Source organism: Acartia tonsa, chromosome 8 (genome assembly GCF_053477335.1).
Source record: "Acartia tonsa isolate MP-2025a chromosome 8, ASM5347733v1, whole genome shotgun sequence".
Taxonomy (NCBI): Eukaryota; Metazoa; Arthropoda; class Copepoda; order Calanoida; family Acartiidae; genus Acartia; species Acartia tonsa.
The window spans coordinates 39,791,780-39,809,358 of record NC_137267.1 but is presented as its reverse complement, the minus strand read 5'-3'; the positions used below and the strand labels follow the sequence as shown (position 1 = coordinate 39,809,358).

Here is a 17,579-nt window from a genome sequence, read left to right as displayed (position 1 = left end):
TTTAAAGATTTCTGGAGACCTGGAGGTTCACGACTTGCAGGATTATTCCTGGAACCTGAAATCGACTTGAACACCTATATCCATATGAGGATGTACGACTATAGGATATTTTAGTATTAGATAACATGAAATGCTTTGTTTAAGTAAAAAATCTTTATTTTATAGAGGCATTTTATTATTTTTTTTTGGGGGGGGGATAAAAATTGAAAATCCAAAATTTTGGGGGTGCCTACGGCACCCCCAAATATATTTCTTTTTTTGGGGGGGGAGGGGGGATAATCGCCCCATTACCCCCCCCCCTTGGACGTATATGTATCTAAACCACATAAAATTTTGTATATTCTTTCTTTCTTTTCCAAAATTTTTTAATTTAAACAAATGAATAATCATGGTCAATTTGTAGAGTAGTGTTGATAACAAAATAAATAAAATGATACTTGAAGAAAGATATTCATATACGTATTAGCATATGGATTTGTCATAGATGATTATTGCATAGGTGAAAATTTTTCAATGATATACCTACACATTTTTGCATTAACATATTAATTGACAAAATTAGAGCATATTTTATAAAAAATATACTTACATCTATTAACAAGAACATTTGATTTGAAGAAACTATAGCCAATCCATTAATCAATCAAAACCACATTTCCTATGCAATTAAGTCCACATTTTTTGCATTAGCATATGAACTAATATGATAGTAGTATACTATTTAATGCAATATTATTACTTATGTACACTTATAAAGAATAATAATAAACAAGAATAATTATTTTCAAAAGAATTAAGTAGTATGTTGCAGGTATCTAAAGGGATAAGACAATAGCCGATTAATTGATTTACATCCCCAATGATTATACACAAAATTATCCCTTTTGTGGATTACAATTAGTGGTTATTAACGTTAGGACACTCAATTAAATGAACCAAACAATCAAAATTTTGTAAAAGTCAAAAGTTGTAAGCCAACCAATAAGCGACTGTTATTATAAAACTTTGGGGATTAGTGTAATAAACATCACAATGCCATACCCCCTGTGTGTGTGTTAGTGGATAATTTGTGTGTGTGCTGGTCAAATATTCCATATTTGATAATAATAAAAGGCAGGTTTTATGTTTTAGGCTATTGAGCGATGAATTTAAAAGATCCTAATGATCTCAAAATAATGATTTCTCTTGGTACTTTCTGACATGCTTTTTCTGTTAATGCATGCAAAATTAAGGCTTATAAAGAAGTTTTGTTCCCAGAAATATCAGTTAATCTACATGCAGGACTCAATATAAGAAAAAAATCTATAATCCATAATACCAGTCAATCTTCATATACTTACACACACATACACACACACACACACACATTAGGATATTCACGGATTTTTCCATGTTAGATTGCATAAACCAGATCTTATAACATGCTAAAGTTTATATTGAATATTTATAAGGTAAAGCATAGAGTGTCGTCTAAAAAGCACGAATACGATTCATTTCTGATTTTTATTTTTATATGTATATCATTGCTATTTTCACAGATAAATGAATTAAAAACGATAAATTTATATTAATCTGTGGTCAGGTTTCTTTAGTCCAATATGGCGCGAATCGTGGAGACATCATGTGGAGAATTTATGTACATATTATTTATTTACTAAAACAATTTAGATCTATATATCTATCTATCCTTCTATCTACTATTTATATCTATCTATCTATCTATCTATCTATCTATCTATCTATCTATCTATCTATCTATCTATCTACTATTTATATCTATCTATCTATCTATCTATCTATCTATCTATCTATCTATCTATCTATCTATCTATCTATCTATCTATCTATCTATCTATCTATCTATCTATCTATCTATCTATCTATCTATCTATCTATCTATCTATCTATCTATCTATCTATCTATCTATCTATCTATCTATCTATCTATCTATCTATCTATCTATCTATCTATCTATCTATCTATCTATCTATCTAGGTCTAGATGGAGTGTGGCAGCCTGTGAATGGGACAAAGCACAAATTTTATGTTTATTCAGGAACCAAGATTTTAAATTTTTAAAACCAATATTATGACAACATTTTATTGGATAATCAAGCAAAATATTTAGAAAAAAAATTAAACATATTCGTTTAACATGTTTTTTTTTCATTTGATATAAAAATACACGTTATAACTAAAGCCATTGAAAAAATTGTATGTTATCTGCTAAAAAAGGTGAATTGATATTTATCGCATCGTATTATAGAAAAGTAAAATAAAAAAATATAAGATTAAATCCAGTTTTGTTAGCCTCGAAGGGCCGATTATCCAAGACAAAAAATATGATTTTTTATCATTATTATAAAGAAAATTGTCTTTTTTTATTATTCAGTATGGTTAAGCACCGGTTCAAATCCAGTTAATATTAATCTGTTTCAAAGACAAAATGGAAATTAAACAGGCGCAACTAATTACCAATTGCTTTCAAATGAACCGTTTTCATTCAAAGGGTTGGTTGTCCAGCTAGAATTAGGGATGTCCTAATTTGTTATCCCCCCTCCCCCCCGAGGTACAAACTTAAAGTTTATTTGAATCTTTGATGCTTCAATGTTTGAGAATGGTATTTAAGTACAGTTTGACTCCAATAAAGCACTTGACATCAAATCACATATCTCTACAATGCAATGAGCTGTATTACACTAGTCACCAAAGTTTTGTATTACGTTTTTTTCGTTGGCTAAAATCTTTGGGGACTTTAGTAAATTTGATTTGTTGTTTAATTAAGTTGATTAAGCAAACGTTTCAACCACTAATTCTTCTAATCCACAGAAGGGGTAATTGGAGATGCAATTCATCAGCCAATGTCTTATCCCTTTAGATCCCTGACAATATGCAATCTACTTTGATCTAGTGGGGATGGGCCAATGTCAGTCGTTAATTTCTCCTAAAATAGTATAGCTATCAAAGGCAGAATGTTGCGCATGATTAAAGATCCCTCCTCACATCTAAGCTCAGGAAATTTTGATAATTTGATTTAATTTCTTATTTTTTTTATTTTATGAAACGGTAAAGATAAGGTTATCATCAAGGATTAGTTAGCTATTTTGTTATTTTAAACGTAGAGCAACAAAAATGATTAAAAATCTTGGTTTAATTTATAGCCTTTTATGATGACAGAGAAGTTCCTTTAGTAAGAGTCATAGCAGCTACAAAAACTAAAAAAGCAGATAAGGTAAAAAACAGAGATAGAGGGGACAATGGGCTGTTTATTACACTAGTCTCCAATGTTTTATTATAACGTTTTCTTTTTCGTTGGGTCAACAACTTTGGGACTTAGGGAATTTTAATTGGTTGATTCATTAAGTTTAGTGTTCAAACGTTTCAACTACTAATTGTAATCTACAGAAGGGGTAATTTTGTGTAACATCATAGGGGATGCATTTTAATTTATCAGCCATTGTCTTATCCCTTTAGATCCCTGTAAAAAAACCTCAAAATATGAATAGAAGGGTCTACGTTCAACTGGTCTAAGGTGTGGTCGTACCCTATCACGTATATACTATTCCCAAATTTTAAAATTTATTTGGTGCTTTCTTTCAAAGTGTTTACCGAGCAAATAACCCCTTCTCCATATGATTAACATAATTGAAAATAAAAAACTTTCAAAATTAGGGGGAAGAGGGATCTTTTCTCTAACAAACGCCGTAATTTTTTCAACGGGTGTTTAAAGTACCTTAAAATTACTTAACTGAAAAGTAACGTTGTGTTTAAATTTAATAACATGACAAATGTAATATTTTTATTCTATTCAGGTTTGGTGTAAGCTGTACTATAAGGACCATCAACCAATAATTGTTCCAGTAAGTTATTAATAATAGCAAAGTTACTCTACAATTAGGGTTTGTTTGTCTGAATGTTTAACTAATTGTCCGCCATTTCATGACCTTAAAAGATACTTTGATTATTAGTTTAGTAATGTCATAATTGTCGTGTGGTTTAAATATTTTCCATGATGATTCCTGTAATAGTTAGGACCAATTTAGAATGCCTAGCAACTGTTCTTAACCCTTAGAGGTCGAGGGGGGGGGGGAGGTAGCTTTTCATAGGTCTTAGGAAGGTCTATAACTATTTTAAGGGAGGGTACCACAACCATCCAAAAAGAAATCGCCCCAAGAAAAAAATTAACCGCTTTTTAAAAAAAAAACTTGAATTAAAAATAATATTAAAATATTTGTTATCAATACAGTTTTTATTCTTTTCTAATATTATTTATTAATAAAGGCTGGTGTTAATCCTGTCAGAGAGAATTGGAATTTAAACTATTCTGCCTCCTTCATTACGTGTCTTCTAACTAATAAATCTACTAATACAAGTCTAGGTAGGTTTTTCTTATATCTATCTAACTATTTGTGTATCTATCTGTATATCTATCTATCTATTTGTTTGTATAACTATCTGAATATCTATCTATCTAATATATCTCCTTTATTACGTGTCTTCAAACTAACAAATTTACTAAGTAAGTCTATCTATCTATCTATATATCTATTTGTATGTCTATCTATCTATCTATTTGAGTACTTATCTGTATCTATCAGGGGCGTCCAAGGTTTTTTTTTGGGGTGGGGGGTAAATGGCGCGCGAAGCTCGCCGCAAATTTTTTTTTAGCCCCCTAAAATTTTTACCCCGGGGGTAAAATTTCCTTGGGGGGGGGGGGGGGTATTTACCCCCCTGAAATCTGTTGGCAGGGGTAATTTAAATTTTATTAAATATTATGATTAAAAATGCGCGCGAAACGCGCAAAATTTTTTTTTTGTTGGAGATTTTTTATTTTGGGGGGGTATTTACCCCCCCAAAATTGTTAGGGGGTAAATACCCCCTCCTAAATGGTTGGGGGTGCCTACGGAACCTCCAGGGTAGGGGTAAATTTTAAATGAGGGGGTAAAATGAAAATTTATTTGGGGGGGTATTCCCACGTTAGACCCCCCCCCCCTTGGACGTCTATTGTATCTATCTATCTATCTATTTGTTTGTGGTCTATCTTTTTATTTTACCATCTTTATTTATCTATCTGTATACTTATCTATCTATCTAATATATCAGTTAATTTATCTATCTATCTATTTATCTAACACCCCAACTAATATAGAGTAAAATATCATGTGTATAATATATGCTTAAAGTTTTGCTCTTTTGTAACGGGAAGAAAAAAAAAGTGTTACTGAAACTTTTTTTTCAATACAAAGTTGGACTATGTTTATTTAGTCAGGTGTCTTAAGGGATTAGACAATGGACGATAATTTATGGACTTTGTAATTATGTAATTAAAAATATCTTCATGTAAATTAAGATTAAGTTTAAACACAGTTAGTTTGCATTGTTTAATTTTAAAATAATCCAGACTTCAATAATTTTAAGTTAACTAAAGAGAGAACGTGTTCTTTAATTTTGGTGGGTCAGTATAATTATTGCCTCTTGTCCCCTCCCTCCCTGTACATACTGTTGTATATGTTATATGTTTCTTAGAAGGAAAACAGTATTATTGAGAAAACGATGTATATAAATACTAGAGGCCCTGTAAATAATGGGATAAGGAGGCAAAAAATAGCCTAAAGCCATTACAAGACTTATCTAAAAACAAAGAAAGTTTGCAGTAATTATTGAAATCTAAATCTTCTTTTAAAAAAACCTTACTACTTCATATAATAGAATTGGATTTACTTTTTTACACCTTTTGCTTAACAACACCCTTGAACACTAACTTCTAGTGCGATTTAACTTAAATCAACCAATAAAACTTCAATAATAGTCCCCATAGTTGTTAAGCCAACGAATATAAAACATTAATATAAAACTTCGGGGACTAATGTAATAAACAGCCCAATGTCCCCTTCCTTCCTGACAAACATTACTATTTATTCTTTTTCAGAAGCTCCTTTAAGTCTTTCTGTAGTGGCCAAACTAAAGTAAGTGGTTATCCTTATGTAAAAATAAAAGGAATTCTGTCTGTCTGTCTATCATAGAGGAGGGCAAAACAATTTTCGAGAAGCTTCGCCCCTGGAAAAATCCCCCCCCTCCTCAAAAAAATTTCCTTTTCTTTTTAAAACTAAAACTGAAAGTTTAGAGTCCTTAGCTTAGACACCTCTCTACGGGCGTAGCCGCTAGTTAACCCTACAGAGTTTTAAAAGGTCAGGCCTTCACAGTAAGAACTTAATAGATTGGGAGAGATGATTACTTAATTGGACGTTATCATTCTTGTTATCTTGTAAATTTAAATTGTGTTGTGTTGATAGAGCGTGTGTGTGTGTGTGTGTGTGTGTGTGTGTGTGTGTGTGTGTGTGTGTAAGGAAGGGGTTGAGTCAACACACACCTAATGAAAGGTAAATACAACCAAATACTGATTCTAGCTAGTTTAAATCATTGGCGTGCACACGGGGGGGTATGTGGGGGCACACACTTTTTTCTTGTCATTTTCATTAAGTTGTAACCTAAAAAATCTTAATGGGGAGGGTATTTTATGCCTAAATAACTACCCCATAAGCCTAGAAATTAAAACACCCCGTAATAATATTCTGTAATCGCACTTGGTTAAAATATATAGATCTTTCTAATCAATTTAGGTGTGTGTAATATATAAAGATAGTTAGATAGACAAATTTATATTAATGTATGTCTGTCAGTATAGATAGACAGACATTCAGACACAGAGACACAGATATATGGAAAGGCTACTAGATAGAAAGATAGAAAATAGGCAAATCATCAACATTAGATATTTAAATCTATATTTTATACTAGGATGTTGCACCAGATTTTCATGTACTCTTTTAATACTGACAGCTAGCTTAAACAAATATACCCCCGATCCACCCATATTACCTCATCTCATTCCCACCTACTGAATGAATAAACTGACCTATCCACGTATTTTATATTTATTGATATTAAATTTTTTATCTATTTTTATTTTTTAGTTTGGCCGTGAGTAATCACTTGAGTGTTCATTATTATGATCAGGGTAAGTTTATATCTATCTTTTCATAGTATATCTATCTATTTATTCATTGTATATCTATCTATCTGTTCATAGTATATATATCTATTTATTCATTGTATATCTATCTATCTATTCATAGTATATCTATCTATCTATTCATAGTATATCTATCTATCTATTCATAGTATATCTATCTATCTATTCATAGTATATCTATCTATCTATTCATATTGTATCTATTTTTATATTCATAGTATATCTATCTATATATTCATAGTATATCTATCTATCTATTCATAGTATATCTATCTATCTATTCATATTGTATCTATTTTTAGTAAGCAAACTTTCTATTTTTATATAATATATGTAAAATAAAATATAGCTATATTGAGTCATAAGCTGTATTCTATTTTCAGTTGCAAAGCTACTCTTTAATTCACGCTGTCAGTCCTTCCGTCATGTTGAAATGAGATTTTCTCGGCTTTTATTTAAGGATGACTGCTAATTTTGTTGTAATCTTACCAAAGATCATCTCGTATAACATTTACTTGGTCCGTCAGTCTGTCGGTCATGCTACAAAAGACATTTGCATATAATATGAATTGATATGTAAAGATTTTTATCAATGATTCTTTTTTTCTTTTCCCCCCTCAATTTTTTATGACCATTGAGCATCTGCTCTTAATTTACTTTTAACTTTTTGTCCTTCACTTATTACATACTCAGGAATCTAAAGGGATGAGACAATGGCCGATAAATTGATGTAGATACCAAATGATTATAGAAAAAATTACCCCTTCTGTAGATTAAAATTTGAGGTTAAAACGTTTGAACACTTAACTTAATGACCCAATCAATCAAAATTCACTAAAGACCCCAAAGCCAACGAATAAGAATTTTTTATTTGAAAACTTATTGTGTTATAAACAGTCCATTGTCCCCTCTCTCTCTCTGTACATACCTTATAAAACCATAACTTTAATTACTTAAATACTTGATATGGTTTAGGATAAAGAAAAAGTAAGTAAAATAAAAATCATTCAATAATATAAAGTAATTTATTTTTAAAACGAAATGTATTTTTTTTCTGCTCATAAATTTAGCCAATATCCCATTATTCAAAGCAGTTTTTCTGCCTAAAGCTTAATATTTCATCAACTTCTAAACCGATTGATTTCTCCTTTTAGGGAAGCTTCAGATAGGTCCTTGGATGGTTTTAGGCTATTTTTTTTCTAATATTAAGGTTATGGGATGGTTTTGGACTATTTTTTCAATCAGATTCTAGGCACACAGCCACCAGTTATAATACAATTTATCTTCAGACCTAATTTCCCTTAACTTAGCAAACTAAAGTATTCCAGGGATCTAAAGAGATAAGACAATGGCCGATGAATTGATGTACATTGTACATCCCCAATGATTACCAACTTCTTTAGATTACAATTATTGATTGAAAAGTATGTATATTCAACTTAATGAACAAACCAATCAAAATTCACTAAAGGCTCCAGAGTTTCTAAGCCAACGAATAAGAAAACGTTATTCTAAAACTTTGGGGACTAGAGTAATAAAACCGCACTTTATCCCCTCCCTCTCTGAAAGTATTCACCTATAGAAGGTTGCTTTTCTCAAATAGTTAAAATTTAAAATAATTGTATTTAATTCATTTAGGAAGATAGGGGATGATGATTGTTTGGTTTATTTATCACCCCTTGTTACGTCCCTGATTTCATTAGAAAACTTCACATTTTAGCCAGAAAAACACACAGTTTTTTTTAGTCTTAACAATACTTTAACTTTAATTCGCCTAGTAAAAATTTATCTCAAAAAGTTTATATTTTTTTTTCTAATTTTTCATATTTATGGCTTAACTTGTTATTTCATGCTAAGCAACTGAAAAGGTCTATTTTTTATATATTAGTTGTCTCATTTGAGTGAAACAATAGAGGGAGAATTGTTTAAATAACTGTATGTCCCTACTCCGTAACCCTGTGCCGACTTATAATTGGGTCTTTGAATATCAGCATCGTAAATAATAAAACGGTCAAGTTGCTACGAAAGAGAAGAAAGCAATTTGCTAGCAGACGGAAAAGTTCCCCAAGAACACATTGTAAGCTCTAATTACTCTGTTGGACGTACGAACTTATACAAAATTTCTTAGTTATAGAGTTGCTACACTACTCATTGAGTTTAGATTAAGTGGAAAATGTTGAAAAAATGCAGGAAAAGTTTTTGGAAAAGTTTAGCTTTCAGGGTTAATTTAAAATTCAACTCTTATAAACTTATCAAGATTTCATTAGTATATCAATCTACTGTCTTTATATCTATTAATCTATTCTCTATCTATTTATTGATCTTCCATATATCTATTTATAATCTACTATCTATCCATCTGTTGCTTTGCGGTCTACTGCCTATCTATCTATTAATCTACCGTTGATCTGTCGATTAATCTACTGTCTATCTATCTATTAATCTACTGTCTATCTTTCTATCAATCTACTGTCTATCGATCTATCAATCTACTGTCTATCTTTCTATCATCTTCTGTCTATCGATCTATTAAGCTACTGTCTATCTATCTATGAATCTACTATCTATCAATATATCAATATACTGTTATATATCTATCAATCCACTATCTATATATCTATTAATCTGCTGTATATCTATTACTTTACTATATACGTCTATCTTCTATAAATCATTCATAAAATAGACTGTCTTTTTTTCTATCTGTCTATTAGACCAGAGAAATATATATTTAGATTCTTTATTATTTATTTATTTATCAAACTGATTATTTTGTTGAACTAAGTTAACTACATTTCCAGTTAATCAAAAAACAAATAAGAAAATTTTAACCTGGGCCTGTAAAGCTGCTCGTAATGCGATAAATAACTATTTTCTTTCTATTTATTTGTTTGTCTGTTTGTCCGACTATCTGTCTTTCTATTTATTTATCTACTGTATATCTATCTATTTATTTCTCGTATTCATTCGAATCCGGTGGATAGGAACCGGTTCTCATCCATACGAAAAAACTATGTCTAGCATCGTATTATATCCAGCTTTCTACGAATATAAAAATGTACAATCATAAGATTAAAACCCGTTTTTTAGTCGATGCCTTCGGCACCTCGGGGCTAAAAAAACTGGTTTTAATCTTATAATTGTACATTCTATATCCGCGGAAAGAGGTTTATAATACGATGCGAGAAATAACTATTATCTCACCATATATCTAGGTATGGTGGGAACAAACGAGACCAATCTGGGGGTGTGTGTGAAGCCCATCCATTTTGAATATAACAAAACTGTCCAACTTATACAATTTATTGAGCTTAACAAGCTTCTAGGAGCTTCCAGGTAGAAATTTTCTGTCTTTTTTTTTCTTGATGATTTGAACATTTTTTATTTTCAATCGTTTATCTTTCTATTTTATCTTATTCATCCATTTCATAATTTTTCTATTAGTGTAATTTTTGGAATATTTATTCCTAGGTAGATAAGGTACAATATATTATTCGAAGTAGATCTATAATTTTATTTTGAAATGGAATTAAGAGATTTATTGGTAATTTAAAAAATTTCAAATTGTCTAACAATAATAAGTATATTATTACTTACACCAGATATTCATGTTCTCTAATAAAGTAAAACCTGTAGCGGGCTAAATAACGATACCCCCATATGCCACCTTTACCCCATTCTCTCCCCTCCAACTGCACTGGATAAAAGTATTGAACAATAAATGGCATGGAAAATAGCAACCTAAACTGACGACGATTTTCCCATGTCAAAATATCCACGTATATTCTAACAATTTGTTTATAATCTATTCATCAAAATATTTATAAAGAAGTTGTATCAACTTTTTTGCTTTTTATTTAAGATAGCTAGCCGGTCCTTTCAGTAAGTAGTAGATGTAAAATTTTTCATAGAATTCAGATATGCAATCGGTTTTTTGTAGACCTCTTATTTTTTAAGTAATTTAAGTTTTTTAAAAAATTAATTAAGTCGGTTTTAAGGTACTAAAACGCAACAAAATAAAAGAAGAAAATAGCCAGTATAAACAAAAATAGTAAGATCTTTAATTTGACACCTTACTTTTAAAATTCTGTTGAGTAATTGTTGAAAAAATCTATTTTTTTAACCTCGGTTTAATCAAAACATTAAACCTAAATATTTTCTCATACAGACATAAAAAATATGGGTTCATATATACCATTAGAATGAGAAAAATAATATGAATCCATTGTAAGCAAAATTGAAAAAGTTTAAAAAAATTGTAATAAAAAATAGAAAAAATAAAAAAGTTATTTTAAGAATTGTAACTACTAAACTAGCCAATCACAAATCGCAAAAATTGACGAATCGGGAAGCTTAATCTATAAAATTAACCTATAGAATTGCCAGAAAAAAAGGAGAACGTTCATACAATATATACAATAGATACTACAATAAATATAGTGATATTAAAGAACATGTAAAGAATGAAAAATTATGAACAAATATGCATCAGTCTGTTTATAAACTTCAAAACAATGCAGTTAAAAATACATTATTGTTTCTTGTGTTTAAAAAATATCTGCTACATTGCATTGTCTTTTGTTTAGGTTTGGTTCAAGCTAACCCTTTAAAGCCGAAAATTATGATTCTTAAAATAAACTTATTTTTTTTATTATAGTTTTATAAAACTTTTTCAATTTTGCTTAGAATAGATTCGTAATATTTTTCTGATTCTAAAGGTATATATGAACCCATGTTTTTTATGTCTGTTTGAGAAAATATTTAGGTCTAAAGTTTTTATTAAACCGAGGTTAAAAAAATAGATTTTTTCAATAATTACTCAACAGAATTTTAAAAGTAAGGTGTCAAATTAAAGATCTTACTATTTTTGTTCATACTGGCCATTTTCTTCTTTTATTTTGTTGCGTTTTAGTACCTTAAAACCGACTTAATCAATTTTTAAAAAAACTTAAATTACTTAAAAAATAAGAGGTCTACAAAAAAACCGATTGCATATCTGAATTCTATGAAAAATTTTACATCTACTACTTACTGAAAGGACCCGCTAGCTATCTTAAATAAAAAGCAAAAAAGTTGATACAACTTCTTTATTAAAGTATTTATTTTAGTTTTACCTTCTACAATAGTTCTATGAGTGAAGAAGTCTCTTGTGTCTTAAACCATTATATTGAACAGGTATGCCAATTTTATTTGGACGATTTTACTGTGATCTGAATATTATCTTAAAACTATTACTTTCTTGGGAACTAAATATTCAATCTCAAACTATTTTAGGGAACTGTGTAATTACTTTCTTGGGACCTAAATATTATATCTAATCTATTTCAGGGAACTGTACAATTACTTTCTTGGAACCTAAATATTATCTCAAACTATTTCAGGGAACTGTGCAATTACTTTCCTGGGACCAAAATATTATCTGAGAACTATTTCAGGGAACTGTACAATTACTTTCCTAGGACCTAAATATTATCTGAGAACTATTTTAGGGAACTGTGCAATTACTTTCTTGGGACCTAAATATTATCTCAAAAATTTTTGAGGGAAATTTACAATTACTTTCTAGGGACCTAAATATTATCTCAAAACTATTTTAGGGAACTGTGCAATAACTTTCTCGTGACCTAAATATTATCTCAAAACTATTTTAGGGAACTGTGTGATAACTTTCTTGGGACCTAAATATTATCTCAAAACAATTTCAGGGAACTGTGCAATTAATTTCTTGAGATATAAATATCATCAAAAATCTATTTTAGGGAACTGTGCAGTTACTTTCTTGGGACCTAAATATTCAATCTCAAAAAGAAATCAGGTTACCCTAAACTTATATTAGCGCAGCTACTCTATATTCAATTAAGATGCTTGAGAATTTCCACTCTTTCTATAAATCTGTTTGCGGGACCTATAAGAACCTTTTCTAATAAGACATAATCAAATCGATCCAGTGGTTAGCAAGGTTTTTTTTGCTAGAAACAAACACTCTGCATAAGAAGATAGACACACAAAAGGATATCTTTAATATAAGGTTATACAGCGTATACAGGGACTAAGATCATTAGTACAGTAAAAAGTTATATTTCAAAAAGGGAACGTATCTTTTGTGAAAAGGCAGTGATTTTTTTCTCACATTTCTTCCATATAAAAAATCATTGAAAATATTTTTCATGACAAAGCTTTGCTTGAGGAATTTCGTCACTTAAACAATATTTGAATACGGATTAATGTATTTGATTGAGTATCTAGAGTAATAAATGTATTATTCAAATAATTTTTATCTATTTTTAGGACTGAAGGTCTTTTTGCAGCTCTAAACGATTGTCTGTACAGAAATATGAATTCATTCAAATATCTTTTGCTAATAGATTTTGATGAATTTGTTATTCCAAATCAGGTAGCTATCTATCTATTTTCCATTTATCTATCTATTTATTTATCTATCCGTCTATCTATCCATCTAACTATTCATCTATCTATCAATCTGTGTGTCCTTCTATGTATCTATCTATCTATCTTTGTATCCATGTAACTATCCATCTATCCATCCATTCATCCTTTCATCCATCTATATAACTATCTATGTATCCTTCAATATATCCAACTATCTATCTACGTATCCATCTAACTATCCATCTATCCATCCATTCTCCCTTCCATCTATCTATCTATTCATCCATTCATAAATCTATCCATTTATTCATTCATCAATCCATCCATCTGTTTGTCTGCTTAGCTATCTATAAATCAAACCATCCAGTTCTACATAACTTTATATTTATCAATTTATTATGAAAACAGTAGAAGTGTCGAACTATGACGTCAGAAAAAAATAAAAATTAACCAATGAGAGGCCGCTATATATTTTACCACAGTGAATACTGGCTTCTTATTGGTTAGTTGTTAATTTTTTCTGACGTCATAGTTCGACACTTTTACTGTTTTCATTTATTATCAAGTTAACTATCTATTTATTTTTATACTTATCTATTTATTTTTATATCTATTTATCTATTTTTATATCTATCTATTTATTTGTATATCTATCTATCTATTTTAGGAATCAAATTTATTGGATATGATACATAATTTACAACAGAGAACTCTTATACAAGCAGGAAATTTTATATATATATTTATTTTAACAAACTTACACAATTTTATGGATGGGACAATGAACGATAAATGTATTTCTCAAAAAGATTTAAATACAAAATTTAGAAGCTTGTAAATTTGGGGTTTAAGTAGTATTTCATTTTCAAATAAAATAAAAAAAATAAACAATTGGTCAATTAGATGTGTACTGGCTTGCCATTGGTAATTTATTCGGTGTATTGGACTATCATTTGTCATTTGTTTAGTATGTCGTCATTTTTTATATACACTATAAACAGCTTCTGACTTTTTTGGTAATGATCATATAATTAGTATACATCTATAATACAACTAATCACCAAAGGAATCCTTAAGTCTGAAATCACCATGACAATTCTTAACCATCAGAGCTATCCATTCCAAATAGACCGAATATAAGTATAAAAAAGCTATGCTTTTTAAAAACTCACCACAGAAACGTAACTAAGTAATATATCATCCTTGTTTTCTGTTTTGTTTTTGTGTGTTTATCCATCTTGATTTGGCATCTAGCTTCACACAATAGAGTTACTCAAGAGACATACTGTCTGATTCCACCAATAGGAGAATACTAAAGGAACATACAAGATATCTCATTGGTTGAAATTGTGTACACATTTTGTTATGTATACGTATGGGCATATTTTTTTATTTCGTTCGTATTATGAGTCAGCTATAAATTGTCGCATATTTTATATAAAGCTTCTCGTTTAAAAAATACTTTTGTATAATTCAAAGCATATGACGAAACATATATAGGTTTATTATTAAACTCTTTTAATGTAGTTAGCTTTCTAAAAGTTATATCGTCGAATAAATTCTCTCAAATTTCGTCGCCCGTATCTAGTACATAATAAAATTTAAACAAATCTTCTGTCTGCAAAAATCGCATTTAAATTTTGACGAAAAATGGGGTCAGTTGGACTATCTAGATATACTATATCTATCCTTCACACAGACACACAAATAGATCAGCTGAAATAAATTTCCTATTCGAGCCCTAGTTTCCCAAAGTGTACAGCAGATAACCCAATTATTGCAGACCCTATTTTCAGCGACTCCGGTCAAATGAAAAAGCGATTTAATGTATAAACGATTTATACATTATACATTCAATTATTTTAATTATTTTAATTTAGATTTTTTTTGAAGTTTGAAGCTTTTTTAGCTAGTAGCAAATATTGAGATAGGACGCGGAAGCTACGCACACTTTCGGAAACTAAATTCAGTTCATCCACAAATAACAAGTGGTGTCCATACAATGTCGTCAATATATCACATTAGCTAATAGTAAATTATTACAACAGAACAAACTTGCTTCACTCTCATCATGTTGCACCTTCTTTTTTTAGCTAATATTCATATATTTACGACTAAAAAGCACTATTGATTCCTGTGGCTATCAGTAATTATATTAAAAACACAAACTAATAGGTAATGCGTATAGAGCTTTCCATTAAAGTTTGAGTAATGGATAAAGGATATTTGTAGTCAATTTAGCATGCCAATATGGACCTCAATTCGATCATGCAGTAGGAGGTGAGGGTAGGGAATACAGGTAGTGAATTCGGGGTATCGTTATTTTTAGCAGCTGCGAGCATCACTTTCTGAGTTCACGAAAGTCTGGTGCAACCCAGGGAGTAAGGGAGGGGACAATGGGCAATTAATTCAATTTAAGAGGGTTCGCTGAAAAGCAACGAAAACCAGATTTTTCAAGAAAATTTTACCAAAATTGTAAGGGGATCATGGTAACCTAATTTAGAACAAAATTAGTTCTAAGAAAAAAATCATTTACTTGAAAATTAAATTATCAACACATCACAATGTAGTAAACATTCTGTAATTAATCACTAGAAAAATCTTGTTTAAACCACCCTCAACCCTTCTAATATATTTATAACTGACCCCAAAATTCAAGCAGTTCTTAAATTATTTAATACATAAATATCACAGTAGAGTTTCTATACATGAAAAGACATTTTCTTGGGAAAAAATATTTGTTAACACCAGCGATAAATAACAAACTTTTCTGTCTGCATATTCAAAACTAGCTCAGATAGTTAGCGGGGCATTGATGCGCAAGTCCCCAAAATCAGTAAGAATCTGCTGTATTCGTGCACATTCCCTTTAAGCCAGTCCCCAAAGTCTGAGACTACTTAAAAATTGAATATTCGATCCATTGTCCCCTCCCTTACTCCCTGGGTGCAACCTCCAAGTAATAATATATTGACCGTTTTGGGTGAGGGTATTACATCTTATATGGTATTAAAGAAATATTTGGTAAAGCTATCCAACATCAAGAAGTAAAAACCTGTAATGTTAGCCGGTCATACAAATCAGAAACCAGTAAATTCTGCACTAGAAAGCCTGAGCAACAAATTCTTCCTAGATTTTTTTTGTGCAGCAACTCTTATAAAATTAAATTTTTAAATTGTCATTTTAAGTGATTTTGTACGTACATTTTGGATAAAAAAGTTAAAGCTATTGCTTTTTATCTGTGCAGCTGGTTTGTATTTGACAAATGAAGCATTAGAAAATACTTCATCTTTCACCAGATTATCATGTACTCTAATAATGTGAAACTTGTAGCTGGGTAAAATAATATTCCCAACATCAACTCTGTACCCCATTCCCCCCCCCTACTGGATGAGCCAATTGGCCAATTAATGATGTCCATGTTAGCAACCTATATTGACGACAATTTTTCTCCTCTCAAAATATCCACATATATTCTATATAAATTTTTAAGATAGGTTTTAATTAAAACTTTGAATTTTACTTTGAATTTGAAAAAATTGGCTACAAAAAATAATCATAGCTTCCTTGAAAACTTTAATAAATGAAAAAGGTTATATGTCCTCATATGACACAAAATTAAGAACAACAAAAATTTTCAAGGAGAACAACAAAAAAAACGTTTAAAAATAACATAATTTTGCTTTAAGCAAAATTGCACTTCATACTTTATCAAAGATGTTGGTTTATTATTTCTGCGCTACTTATGTGCTTATTTTACTTTTTTATTGTGGTAAAAAGGAAAATGTTTGGATAAGTATTATAAAGACACATAAAAACTTTTGAATATTAGTCTTCATGTTTTTATAACTAATTGATATTTTGTCATGGATAAAATACAAATATTAATATAGGATGCTGTAATGGAACTGTGTTTTAAGATTATTTTATGGTCGGTCATTTTATAACGAAAAGATCTAATAATTAGTTTTGGCATTTTAGAAACTTCCTATCGATTACAAACTTTTCAATTAAACAGTTTGATTTAGAAATCAAAACCAATCATAACCAAAAAGCTTGTGATATTTTTTTACATTTTGACGTAAGTGTGTGTTTTTTTAAGACTTATAAATAATATTAATTATAAAAGTCAATATAACTTTCTATGGCTCATTTGTTT

General features: G+C 29.8%; 1 protein-coding gene across 1 annotated transcript in view; it reads left to right on the top strand.

Moving 5' to 3' along the window:
* Nucleotides 1-17,579, top strand: part of LOC145326610 (uncharacterized) — a 43,655-nt gene that overhangs the window by 19,720 nt on the left and 6,356 nt on the right. Inside the window, exons 8-18 of the mRNA XM_080169981.1 lie at nt 1,997-2,056; nt 3,162-3,232; nt 3,813-3,860; nt 4,282-4,378; nt 5,930-5,966; nt 6,975-7,018; nt 10,249-10,369; nt 12,142-12,208; nt 12,793-12,848; nt 13,322-13,427; nt 14,091-14,152. Coding sequence (XP_080026107.1) covers nt 1,997-2,056; nt 3,162-3,232; nt 3,813-3,860; nt 4,282-4,378; nt 5,930-5,966; nt 6,975-7,018; nt 10,249-10,369; nt 12,142-12,208; nt 12,793-12,848; nt 13,322-13,427; nt 14,091-14,152 — 769 coding nt within the window. The remainder of the gene's footprint in view (nt 1-1,996; nt 2,057-3,161; nt 3,233-3,812; nt 3,861-4,281; nt 4,379-5,929; nt 5,967-6,974; nt 7,019-10,248; nt 10,370-12,141; nt 12,209-12,792; nt 12,849-13,321; nt 13,428-14,090; nt 14,153-17,579) is intronic.